The sequence below is a fragment of the Erythrolamprus reginae genome, chromosome 1, assembly GCF_031021105.1.
Source record: "Erythrolamprus reginae isolate rEryReg1 chromosome 1, rEryReg1.hap1, whole genome shotgun sequence".
NCBI lineage: Eukaryota > Metazoa > Chordata > Lepidosauria > Squamata > Dipsadidae > Erythrolamprus > Erythrolamprus reginae.
The window spans coordinates 91,550,045-91,563,358 of NC_091950.1; the positions used below are offsets into that span (position 1 = coordinate 91,550,045).

General features: G+C 42.6%; 1 protein-coding gene across 3 annotated transcripts; it reads left to right on the forward strand.

Annotated features, from left to right (window-relative positions):
* The first annotated feature begins 372 nt into the window (after positions 1 to 372).
* Positions 373 to 6,640, forward strand: ZFP36L1 (ZFP36 ring finger protein like 1). 3 transcript variants are annotated; one of them, XM_070758850.1, is made up of 3 exons: positions 373 to 659; positions 1,148 to 1,210; positions 4,016 to 6,640. In XM_070758850.1, exons 2-3 carry the CDS (start codon positions 1,154 to 1,156, stop codon positions 4,967 to 4,969), a joined length of 1,011 nt encoding a protein of 336 aa, XP_070614951.1. In that variant the 5' UTR covers positions 373 to 659; positions 1,148 to 1,153; the 3' UTR covers positions 4,970 to 6,640. The 3 variants fall into 3 exon arrangements, with proteins under 3 accessions (XP_070614951.1, XP_070614942.1, XP_070614935.1); XM_070758841.1 differs by having other exon boundaries at positions 645 to 952; XM_070758834.1 differs by lacking the exon at positions 373 to 659 and having other exon boundaries at positions 959 to 1,210.
* Positions 6,641 to 13,314: the final 6,674 nt, after the last annotated feature.

Below are 13,314 nucleotides of genomic sequence, written 5' to 3' on the forward strand. Positions count from 1 at the left end.
CCAGAACTTTTTAAGAACTATTAATTTTAAAAAGACAGTTGCGCGGGGAGGGGGGGGCTCTCGATTGAACTTTTAAATCTAGTGGCTTCTTCATACTAAGAGTCTTTTGGAAGTGGGGCGGCATATAAGCCCAAATAATGGTTGGCGCAAACTCATGCGAATTCCTTATGTTCTGGTCCTAATGGAGATTTATGAAGACCTCCGACCTTTGCTTGGCCCACAACCGCCTATTTCGAGAGTGAAACGCGCTTTAGAAAATTAAGCGCCCAGACCGCCCGCCCGTCCTGGCTGTTACTCGTAAAGAAAGTCGGGGGGGGGGCAGCTAACTTTGGTTCTCCTTTAAAAGAGGGGCGTCCAGCAGCCCCCCGCCTTCGAGATGACTTGCACTTTATCGATCCGGCAGCCACAATAAAATTAAAAATTAAAAAAAAATCCTCTCAGCGGCGGAGGCGGAAAGTGAAAGAGAGCCCCAAACTTTGCCTGAGCCGTCGCGCCCGTGCACACAAGCCCGAAGGAAGCCTGCACAAACTCAAGGAAACAAGTGATCCCGCCTTTAAGTAGAGGAGGAGGAGGAAGGTGCAGCGAATACCGTCACATGTTAACATTCAAGTCCCGACAAAAGAGGCTTAACTAGCCCTTCCTTCGCCGCCTAATTAGAGGTAACTTGTACAAACACTGCTCTCTTCAACAACTCCCCCCCCCACGCCCAAATTGAAAAAAAACCCCAAGAGCTCCGAGGCCCTTCCCCTTTCTTTCCGCCACCCCCATCTCCTTTTTCCACCCCCCCTCCCGTCTTCCCCGTAGGGCTTTTGGGGGTAGGTTTGACCCCACCGGGTGATCCCCCTCTTTTCCCTTTCGTCGTCGTGCTTCCCTCCGCCTCTCTCATTTAAATGAAGTTGCAACTCCTCCCCCGCGGCGTAAGAGCTGAAACTTTATAAATCGAGCTTTTTTGGTAAGTTCTTCTGGAAGGAACGAGAAAAGGGGAATTGTTGGAGCTGGAGGGGGGGCCAAGCGGAAAGAAAAGGGAGTCCGTCCCAGGAAAACCAGAGGCTGTGCCTTTTCACAAACACTGTTTTTTGTGGTTTTTCTCCACTTTTGACTCCAATTTTGTTTTGTTTTCTTCATTCCTATTTTTTTACTACGGTAGTTGAAGATGTCTACGGCCCTCGTGTCTCCAACCATCTTCGACTTGAGTGAAGTTTTATGCAAAGTAAGTTTATCTTCTAAAACTTTTTTTAAAAATAAAAAGCTTTTGTTCCCATTGCTCTGGGGGGGGGAGAGCAAAAGAAGGGGTTCTCTCGTTCTGCATCTTTGAGGCTGGTTTGACTTTCCTCCTCCAACCCAAATTCAAGAGTTTGTAAAACTGGAGAAGACGTTTAAAAAAAAGCAGCGTAAGATGTATTTTAGAATAGAATAGAATTTTATTGGCCAAGTGTGATTGGACACCCAAGGAATTTGTCTTTTTTTTTTGGGGGGGGGGGGTCCTTAATAACTAACTGCTCTTTTGAGAGCTGAGAAAGTTCCTTGGGAAAAGTTGTCTGGTGGAGCCCCAAATCTTAGTTGTATTTCTTTTGTAGCGCTTTCGGTGGGTGGGTGTGTTGGGGAAGTATTTTTTTTCCCATTTGACTTTGGGTTCAGTTCTGCTTCTTGTGTTTTTGCTCGACTCTCCCTTGAATTATTTCCAGAATTGATTTGGAGCTTTTGAAGATTTATTTTGAGATTTTTTTAAAAAGTAACTTAGATTTTTTTTTTAAAGTAACTTAGGATTTCCCCCCCAGTAACTTAGACCTTTTTTTATTAAAAAAACACACAAAACCGAGTTTGAAACGGTTGCGCCACATTCACCCAAAAAGTTAGGAAAAGTTTTTTTTTAAAGTTGCATTGTTCAAAACCGATTTTTTTTTTTGTATGGAAGCGTGCGGCCCCCCCCCCCCTTCATCCTAAATTCGGTACTCGGGACTCTTAAGGCGTGTTTCCTCTCGCCGCCCCCCCTTTTCCTCCCCATGTGATGGAATGCAACAAAGCCTTTTTTTTTTTTGCCGCCCCGTTTTTGTGCTCGTGTCGCTGGGATTGTGTGTCGCCCTGCTTTGGAAAAAGCTGGCTTGTGTGTGTGTGTGTGTGTATTACTTACTCGGCTCTGCCTGCGCACCAACCGCGTTTGTTTTCGCGGGGTGGAAGAAAGATGGCTGTTGCCACGAATTTACCCCCGCGAGGTTTTGGTGCGCGCCGCCGTGCTTCACAACGCTCTGGGCTTTTGCTCGGGAAGGGAACTCGAGAGCCGTGCGTGATGGGCGACGGGAAGTGTGTGTGTGTGGGGGGGGAGCTTTAGAGAGAGGGAGGGAGGTCTGGCTTTCAGGCTTTTAAGCAAAAATACCGTTTACGGGCTAAGTCACTCCGCCCCCTCCCGCCTCCCCGGTTCCTGCCATTGCTTACTTAGCTCGCTTTATTCCCCCCCCCCTTCCTTTCAGTTTGCTTTTCTTATCTCTCAGCCCACTCGTGTGGCTGCGTTCTTCTCCTCCTCCTCTCTGGCTGGCTTATCTTGGTTTAGCCGAAGTCGCTGGGTGTACGCTTTTCATTTTCAAGTTTTTTGTGAAGGGGATGTTGATTGCTTTAGTGCAGTGTTTCCCAATCTTGGCTACTTGAAGATATTTGGACTTCAACTCCCAGAATTCCCCAGCCAGCAAATGCTGGCTGGGGAATTCTGGGAGTTGAAGTCCAGATATCTTCAAGTGGCCAAGGTTGGGAAACACTGCTTTAGTGCCCTGAGGCAGTGGGAAGCAAAAAAAAAAAGCCAGGGGACTTCCTCAATTTCGGATTCCACAACTTGGGCTTCTGGCGTCCCTAACCACTTTGCAAAAAGAGTGGTGTGGGAGTGGTTCTTCTGCATTTGGTTTCCCTCTTTTTTTTTTTTTTTGGCTAAAAGTTTGTAATGCACTGCTCAAAAAAATAAAATAAAGGGAACACTTCAACAACACAATATAACTCCCATGTAAATCAAACTTCTGTGAAATCAAACTGCCCACTTAGGAAGCAACACTGATTGACCATCAATTTCACATTATTATTATTTATTAGGCTTGTATGCCGCCCCTCTCCGAAGACTCATGCTGTTGTGCACATTCAACTTTGTACAGAACAAAGTATTCAATGAGAATGTTTCTTTTATTCAGATTTAGGGATGTGTTATTTGAGTTCCCTTTATTTATTTTTAAGCAGTATAGGTTTTGGGATCAGTTTTGAAATATAAAGCGTTTTTTAAGGTGGAGATCACATGTACCCGAACTACAAGTTGCTTTGGAACTTTTTACAGATCCCTTGGCGGGGGGGGGGGGGGGAGTGTTTCAGAAAACTTAACTGGAAAGAAATTTTTAGAGAGATGAAGTCATGTGTGAGTCCCATGAAATGTAATTTCTTTGCACAAAGTGAAAGGGCACAATGATAGGAATTGAGAAATTCTAATTAATATCTGTCCCACAGCTCACACCTCTTATTCTAAATCTAAATGCTATTGCTATTGTTATAAACATTTTGTGTAGGCTCTCACCAAGAATTACAATTTGGGTTCCTGGAAAAACAGACTTTGAAAGTATTAGTGGAAACACAGGAATTGTGTTAAAAGGAGGTTCAGCTCTTGTGCATAAATTAGGGAAGTCTACAGTCAGAATTCTGAGAAAAGCACTATGGTATAATGGTCAGATTATGGCTGATAACTTCTTCCTGTTGTATGGTGATACACCTTTAGGACAAATCAAAATGTGTTTCATTGATACAGTAAATATGAGCCTGTGGGAAAGGCATTGAAAATCTGAATTGTTTACTACTTCACGGCTTGTGATTAGTGATTTGTGCTTCCTACAGGTTGACTTGTTTGATACAGGAGAGAGCTTTAGTCATTTTTACCATTGACAAATCAGTTGTGCAGCTGTGGAAAAAGGATAGTGGAATGGTCAGGTTTAAGGGCATAATAAACAAGGAAAGCTGGATTGCTGACTGCTTTTTTACTTCCTCCTTCCAGAGTAACAAGATGCTGAATTACGGTCCCTCTGCTGCTGGAGGGTGTCTTTTGGACAGGAAGGCGGTAGGAACTCCAGCTGGCGGGGGTTTCCCCAGGAGGCATTCTGTCACCCTGCCCAATTCTAAGTTCCACCCTACCCATCTCCTCAACAGCCTTAAAGGAGAGCCAGGCCCTGCCTTGGGACCCAGGGAGAACCGCTTTCGAGACCGCTCTTTCTCCGAAGGGGGAGAGCGCCTGCTTCAGCAAAAGCAACCCAGCGGGCAAGTCAACTCAAGCCGCTACAAGACGGAGCTCTGCCGCCCCTTTGAGGAGAACGGGACCTGCAAATACGGAGACAAGTGCCAGTTCGCTCACGGCATCCACGAGCTGCGAAGCTTGACGCGCCACCCCAAGTACAAGACGGAGCTCTGTCGCACTTTCCATACCATCGGCTTCTGCCCTTACGGGCCTCGCTGTCATTTCATCCACAATGCTGAGGAGCGCCGGGCTGTCGCTGGCGGCGGCCGAGAGCCTGTGATGGCCGAAAGGCCCCGCCTCCAACACAGTTTCAGCTTTGCTGGCTTCCCGAGTGCTATCGCTGCCAATGGGCTGCTGGACAGCCCCACCTCAATCACCCCGCCACCCATAATAAGTGACGACCTCCTGGGCTCTCCTACTCTGCCTGACTGTGCCAGCAATCCATTCACCTTCTCCAGCCAGGAGCTGACCAATCTTTTTGCTCCTAGCATGGGGATGCAAGTGCCTGGGGGAGGCTCACCCACTGCTTTCCTCCTTAGACCCATGTCTGAGTCCCCAAATATGTTTGACTCTCCTCCGAGTCCACAGGGCTCCCTCTCTGACCAGGAAGGTTATCTGAGCAGCTCTGGCAGCAGCCACAGCGGCTCGGATTCCCCTATCCTGGACACCTCAAGACGTCTTCCCATCTTCAGCAGACTGTCCATCTCTGACGAATAATCTGGTATTGCCTTTTGGCCTCTTCCCACATGTATTACGATGTTAAGCTTGTAGCCCCCTTCCTCTCCCAAATCTCCCTTAGCATCTTTGGGTTTGATGTTAACTCCAAGGTTGTCCACCTGCCTAGAGTCCAGACACTGGCTGAAAAAAAACCACAAGTGCCAAATTACAAAAAAAAAAAGTGATAACGTTTACAAGTATAGTGCCTTTTAATACGTTCACTGTGACTATAATACCTCTCCAGCTGCAGAGGGCACCAGCAGCACCTCTAGAGCTCTGCATTTCCAGATGTGCAGGATGAATAATCTAGAACCAGCCACTCCTGCCACGAGCAGCAGTTCAGATGCAGAAACCTCTTCCCTTTGTCTTCCCTCCCTTTGCCTGTGTCCAATAGACACATGGCAGGTGGACATCGGTTAACATCCAGCCCCTTCCACATTCTATAAAGGCTTGTTGCCTGAATCAACTCAGGTCAGCCAGAAGAACAGCCGAGAATGGACAGTTCACTCAACATGCGTGGGACTTGGTAAATGGAGAGTTAAGCCAGATGGACATTGAACGACTTGCTTTTGGTGCTACAGGTTCTCCCGCATGTACATGTGACAACTTCACAAAAAGTGGGGAGGGGGAGGGGTATCTTAACGGTGTTCATTCCACACATGCAAGTTCCGTGTAAACAAAAGTTCCAGTAGTCATAGCTTTAATGGTTTTGCTCTAGAGTACAATAGACCTATCCATAGAGCACTCACGCCAAGCTTTTTGTTTTTTATTTTTCCCCCCTGGGTTTTTAATTTTGTATAACTTCAGAAATTGGAGAGCAAATTTTGCTTGTCACTGCACAACAATATAAAGCTTATTTAACTTATCAAAACGTATTTATTGCTGAAACCTATGCTTTTTTGTTAATTTTGTTCATATTTATCTGGATGATGAATTCATAGAATATATTCTTTTATGTTTAAATTATGATCTTCCATATTAATCTTAAGATTGTGAAGTCTTTTTTTTTTCTTTTCCCCCTCCCCCACAGTTTAATATATTATACTACAATGACATTTTTGTAACTTTACACTTTTTTTGGTTATTTTATTTTTTAAAAATGAAAATTTAATTTAAAAAATGCAACAACTGTGTTCGGATTATTTATTTTAGATCGTTCCCAATTTTTGTGTCAGACTGCAAATTGAGTTTCATGTGCTTCTTTGACTTACTTTGCCCAACAAGGCCTCTCCCAGGTGGAGTGAAATTCTGTGCCTATACTGATGTCATTGGAGAATTTTGTCAAGTGACTTCAGTAGAATGCGGATTTCACTGCTGGCCTCTAGAATGTATAAGCATAAGCTGTGCTTTGAGATGATGAAAAGGAAGATTTTTGCTTCCTTTTTTTGTAAGTATTTAAAGGAAAAAAATTACCCTTTGGTTTCAAGTGCCTGTCTGAAGACATTCCAAATGTAGTTTGTCTTTGCATTTCTGTATTCCAAGAATGGAGTGTTTCTTCTTTTAAAAGTAAACATTACTGGCACAAAAAACACATTGAATGTAATTTTTCCCATTACTGTTCACTACATTGCTTTTTCTTTCCTTTTTCCTTTGTGTGAGTTTATTTAAGAGAATCTTTTGTAACGACTGTTTGCAGTTTAAATCAATAAATCCCAAGTGTTTTTTCAAGAATTGACAGTGAAACTGGTTTTACTTGCAAAAAAAAGGTAAAAGGAAGCTCCTGAAGAGAATGAGATACTACTTTGCCAAATCCTCTTAACACCAGATTTGCACAAGTTTTTAAGAACACTGATGTTCCAAACATCATATGAAAATAAGCCAAGCTAATGTTATTGTTGGTTTTTACTTCTGTTTGTAGAAAAACACTATTTTAATATAGCAAGCTATTTAATACCCAGAATAATTCTTAATTCAGCAGATGGGATTCCTGCTTTCAAATCAAATTATACCAGGTGAGAAAATACAGAAGATATACTTTAAGGGCCAGATAGTTCCTCTCCAATGGAAAAGATTGAATGCCTTGTTTCCTAATCCAAACCTTACCTCATGCTTCCAGGAATTGTTGCTAGTATGTCACTATTTTAATTTGCTTTCTTCCCGAAACAACCCATTTATTTTTCCATTTTGCCAAGTTAAATGATTGCATACACACTCTGGATGAAAAATTATCCTAAACATTTTAAGGAAATCCTCCCCTCCTGATAAACCTCATTACATGGGCCCACATATTTCTAAATAATGGTGTGTCTGGGATTTATTATTTGCAATTGTACAATTGTATGGCCCAGCTCTCATCCAAAAGAAGTAAAGTGAACAGATTGCTTGTGCACTCAATTATTTTAGAAATGTAGAAGAGGCTTTTGCATTAATTTTTTTTAGCTGTACAGTATACTGATTTTCATTCAGAAACTCAGCCTATCTAAGCACTCCTTCCAGTTTCCCCTCCAATGCATGCCAGATAGATTGGGATAAGAGTGAGCTTCCATACCTGAAAGTGGTTTTGAACTTAGGGGTTTCCCAGTCCTCGCCCACTTTATATATTAAACTGACAGTAGTGTTTAGCCTTACACTGTGTTCGGTGGATAGGAATTCTAAGAGTTCTTTGCACCTCAGCAGGCCTTTGTTACTATGGCTCCATCAAAACCCTCTTATCTTTCCTGCAGACAAGCAGGAAAATAAATCAGACACACCATGTTCGTGTTTCATAAAGTAATTGGTGCCTTTTTAAAAAACAAACAAAGTGCATCTAAAAATGAAACAATAGTTCTGATCTGATGAAGTATTTGCTATAATGAGCCCCTTTAAAAATCTAGGCTGCCCAGTTCTTTCTGATAATTAAGCCTCTTTAACAATGCATTTGGTCATGCACTTTGCCCACTGGTCATCTACTTCACTTGCATGTGAGCTAAAGGGTACTCTGATGTAAGGATATGAAATAAAAGGTGGATCGAGATCTGCCATATTGGATTTAGGCCAGTTTGTGCATTTCCCTAATCCATGTGCTCAAATATGGGCTGATACTTGGTAGGAAAATGTTTGCAATTTATTTTTCTATATACATTAACACAATAATGTGATGAGGTATCTGATGGTACAGCATTTTCAAAACATTGACCAACAAATCCATCTATTAGCCTTGTAGTTCAACATTACCAGTACAGATTCCACCAGGAAATGAAAAATCTAGTTTGGCATGGGCTTTGCCACAAATTTTAAAAGACCAGCTCAGAAAGAACTGTGGTACTTACTGTGGAGTTAATATGATGGTGCAGAGATGAACAGGAGGAGATGTGCTATGTGAATAAATTTAGACAGCGGAAGGAAGTGGAAAATGTGCAAATAACAGATTGGTAAGAATGACCTGTAGGTCATGAATGTATCATGGAATTATTGTGAGTTAGATCACAGGTCTTCAAACTTGGCAACTTTAAGACTTGTGGACTTCAACTCCCAGAATTCGAGAATTTTTGAGAGCTGAAGTCCACAAGTCTTAAAAGTTGCCAAGTTTGAGGACTCCTGAGTTAGATGTGAGAGCTGTGACTTCCACAATGGTTACAATACATGGCCTGATGGAAGCAGCCATTTCTCATCTGGTATCGCCCAAGCAAGTTGAAATTTCAATTTCTAGAATTTCCAATTATCACACAAGGTGAAAGCCAACATATTTGGTGACCCATTCTAGAAAGAGATTATTTAAGAGTTGAAAAGCAACACCCAAGCAGCTAGTTGAGGTAGTAGCTGCCTTTGACTCCAGAAAGAATGTTTCAGTGGGTGGCAAAAAAGCCTTTTATGAAGAAATTCTAGAATTCATCTTTCAGAAGGAAGGTTATGTCCTGTAAGTAAATAGGTTTACAATAATGACATTTACGTGGCAAGGATGTAAAATCAATTCTGAGTAAGCTTTTCATCGTGGCAAGATGCAAGTAACCAATAGGACCATACCTTTCAGAAATAATACATGGCAGATGAGAACATGGGGCATAAAAGCTACAATACAAATTGTAACAGGCCATGGTATGGTTTGCCAGAAAGATATGAGTAGTACACAGCACAAATACACAGCTTGTGACATATGGGCAGATTGGGCAATCGGTTACTACAGGCAGCTTCGACTTGCAACAGTTCATTTAGTGACCGTTTAAAGTTACAACATCACTGAAAAGTGACCATTGCAGCATTCCCTTGGTCCCCTGATCAAAATTTGGACGCTTGGCAAGTGGCATGCATTTATGATGATTGCTGTGTCAGGGTCATGGGATCACTTTGTGCCAACTTTTGACAAGCAAAGTTAATGGGTTAAACAGATTCGTTTAACAACCCGCGTTACTAACTTAACAGTTGTAATAAGAGGTCGTAAAATGGAACAAAGCTCATTTAACAAATGCCTTGTTTAGCAACATCCATTTTGGTCTCATTGTGGTCGTAAGTCGAGAGCTACCTATACCAGTGGTGGTGAACCTTTTTTTCCTCAGGTCCCGAAAACGCCTGTGCCTGTGCTATTGTGCATGCACGAGTGCCCACATCCATAATTCAATGCTTGGGGACAGCAAAAATGGCCTCTCCCGCTCCCTGTAGGCCCTCTGGAGACCTGAAACAACCCATTTCCCAAATTCTGGTGGGCCCGGTAGTCCCATTTTTTGCCCTCCCCAGTCTCCACAGGCAAAAATGCCCCCCCGCCCAATCCCACCGGAGACTCTCCAGAAGCCAAAAATGCCCTCCTAGAGCCTCTGGGCGAGCTGAAAATCACATGTGGCACCTGTGGCATAGGTTCGCAATCACTGACCTATACAGTGGTTTCAGCACTCAGTTGAGGAGATAAAAGTTGGGCATAGAAGAAAGGTACAAAGTATTTATTTATCCATTCATGTATTTATTTTACTTACTTACTTACTTGGATTTATAAGCCGCCCAACTCCAGATGGACTCTGGGTGGCGTACATAAGTAAAACCATAATAAACAACAGCAATAAAACAATTAAAACCCCAGTTTAAGACATTCATTTCTACTAGGCCGGAGCAAGGTGCTAGAGCTCAATGGCCCCAGGCCTCCCTGCAAAGCGGGCCTTCGGAAAACCATTAGGGTAGGAGCGGTGCGGATCTATGGAGATAGTTGGTTCCAGAGAGCCGGTGCCACCACAGAGAAGGCGCTCCCCCAGAATCCCACCAATCGACACCGCTTCGTCTTATTTATTCACTTTCCACACCACCTGACTTCCAATGATAGAACTTAAATCTGCTTGGGTTTCAAGCCCTTATTAGAAGTTTCAGGCCTCAGGATGAAAAAAGTCAGCCAATGTCTTTGCTTAAAACTTCTTGCAAGTCATTTCTAAAGGAAATGCTGAGGTAACAGAAGCCTGTGGACAGTTTGAAACACATTAACCTGCCACAGGAGTGTCAAACTCGCGTGGTCATGTCGTCAACATGACCTGTGGTGACTCTTTTTTCCCTTTTGCTAAAATGGGAGTCCACAAGGCCAGCACATGATGCATCCAGCCCGCAGGCCGCGAGTTTGATACTCCTGATCTACCGGATTAATTTCTTTTGCTCCTATATCTGACTTTTTAAAAAAAAAAAAAACTACAACATTGTTGTGTTTGAGCAAGGGTAGGCGAAGTTGGCTCTTTTATGACACGTGCACTTCAACTCCCAGAATTCCTGAGCTGGCATGATTGGCTCAGGAATTCTGGAAGTTGAAGTGCACGTGTCATAGAAGAGCCAACTTTGCCTACCCCTGTGTTTGAGTGATAAGCACACTTTACAAACAACATATTTTTCTCAATGAAAGTTGTGTTTTAGTAATTACTATATCATTGGACAAGAGATAGGCGGCAAATGAAAATTCATAAATAATACTGAACCAAATTTAGTAGGAACCAACGTCTTGTTTAGCTTCTCTGGAGAAAAGCCTTTTTTGCCATCTTGTAAGGAGAATCTGTTAAATTAGAACAGAAAAAGACTGAGCTATATTCGCCTATTATCTTATGGAGCTTTAGTCCAAAGTTGAACAGGAAAAACACAAGCTGTCGCCATTTGTCTGAAAGGTATATAGGGCAGGAGGCTGGACTAGAAAATCAACCTCCTGACTAGGTGGCTCAATGGCTTCTTAGCTTGTCTGAGCTTGTCAATTAAAAAGGTCGCCAGTTTGGCGGTTCAAATCCCTAGTATAGATCATCTGTGTGAGCAGGGAGTTGGATTAGATCAGTGGTTTCTAATGCCGCAACCCTTTAATACAGTTCCCCATATTGTGGTGACCCCCAACCATAAATCTAGCACTAATTCACCCAACAGAGCTTTAAGCAGATTGGCAGGAAGGTCAGAGGGACACCCCCACTGTAAACGCCTGATTGGTCGGTTTGTAAAAATATGTTCCAAGGCGCCAGAATAAAAGCTTTAGGGAAATTTGACTTTTCCCATGGTCTTAGGTGACCCCTGTGAAATGGTCGTTTGACCCCCAAAGGGGTCCCAACCCCCAGATTGAAAACCATTGGACTAGAGGATCTCTAAGACAGTGATTTTCAACCTTTTTTGAGCCACGGCACATTTTTTACATTTACAAAATCCTGGGGCACAGCACCAACCAAAATGACACAAAATGACACCCTAAGACACTCTCCTCTCTTTTTTCCATCCCTGTGTCCTCCCCCCCTTGTGTGTGTGTGTGTGTGTACACATTCTGAAACCCTTTCCAAAAACAGGTGAGGGCTGGGGGTTTTTCTCTCTTTGGGTGCTTTTTATCATATGCTTTAAATCAAGAGTCACTTCTCTCTCTCTTTTGTTTCTCTCTCTTTCCTCTCATTCTCTGTCTCAATCATTTTCTCATTTCTTTTTTTCCTCCCATTTTTGCTCATTTCTCTCTCCCTCTCCTTTTCTCTCTTTCTCTCTCTTGCTTTCTTTCTCTCTTGCTTTCTTTCTTTCTCTCTCTTTCTCTCTTTTCTCTCTCTCTCTTGCTTTCTCTCTCTCTCTCTCACTCTCTCTCTCTCTCTCTTTCTTTCTCTCTCAGCAAAAAGTTGCGAGACCGAAACCTGAGCTTCCTTCTTCGCGGCACACCTGACCATGTCTCACGGCACACTGGTTGAAAAACACTGCTCTAAGATCCCTTTCAACTCTGTTACTGTTACCTCCAAGGTCCCAACTCTGTTATTCTGATCCTTAGTGTTTTTTTAATTTGCTGCTGGCTGATTTAAAAAAAAAATGGATATAGCCATGATATGCAAGTTGAAGCTGGAGTTTTCTGCTGTTAGGTTTTGTTTTGGGTTTTGTAGGAAAGGTGGGGGAGGGCATTGACCCGTCTTCTATTATTTTTTCTCTATGTTTTGGCCAAAAACAATAGCTAAACCTAAATTGTCCTGTTGCAGGAGGTTTTGTTTTCAATTGGTAATGGCGCCGGTGAGAAAAAGTTCGAAAAGGCTCAGAAACCACGTTTAGAAGTTACAAGACTGCCCAACCCTCTTCTAAATGAATACTGATGAAGGAAAATGGGGTTCTTGATTTATACTCTTTCCATTAAGCTAAAAAGGCAACGAAGGAAACCACTGCAGTGTTTAAATACCACCAAGGTAATTATGGAACACAATTCTGCAACGAGAGGAAACAGGACTGTGGGCCCAGTTGCTTTCAGGCAAAATGTGGTTTATTACATTTCCTCATAGTTATAACAGAATTCCTATTTGGTCTCACCGTTTTATAAGCTAGCCTGAGCTGCACTGAATTGATTGCATTGCAAATGTTTTGAATACCACTGTTTGGTCTGCATATTTTCGCCCCATCTTTTGACACTTAAATTTTTAGGAGCTGTCAGAGACTTGGAAAAAGTTTCCTTTAGGATTAAGGCTTTATAAGAATGGAGAGGCACAGAACAGCTTTTGCTCTTTTAATGGCTGCCAGAAATTAATCTTTTAAAAAAAATAGTTTCATTTTGTTTCCACTACCCTCGCCCTATTGCTCAACACGCAGAAGTGAAACCTCGGCTTAACTGCCTCCAGATTTTTCAACTGTCTTCAACATCTGGCTACTATCTTCAGAAAAGTCTTGAAGACCAGAGGGTACCATCTGGCATTTCCTTACTTTGCTTAAATGCTGGGAAAATAATTGGAAGGGCTCAAGTCAATTAAAGCAAACAAGGAAACCTATCAAAATCTCTAGGTATCAAGAGGATTGCTTGTAGATGCTTTATGATAAACATTCTCTGGTTTGTTTTTTCCTATGGCTAGGTTTAATTGTATGCGTAGTACATTGGCAGACTCATTCCACATTCTTCTGCAATGATGCAAGAGTAGTCACGACTACTTCGTACTGGGAACTTAAAGCTAGTCAAAGCTCAAGTGGGTTGGTTTGTGTTGTTTTTT

What these genes read in the sequence shown, in the direction of transcription:
- ZFP36L1 (XM_070758850.1), top strand. Translation starts at nt 1,154, where the DNA reads ATGTCTACGGCCCTCGTGTCTCCAACCATCTTCGACTTGAGTGAAGTT. An exon ending in TGAGTGAAGTTTTATGCAAA is followed by an intron (nt 1,211 to 4,015) that starts GTAAGTTTATCT and finishes TCCTCCTTCCAG; the next exon opens with AGTAACAAGATGCTGAATTA.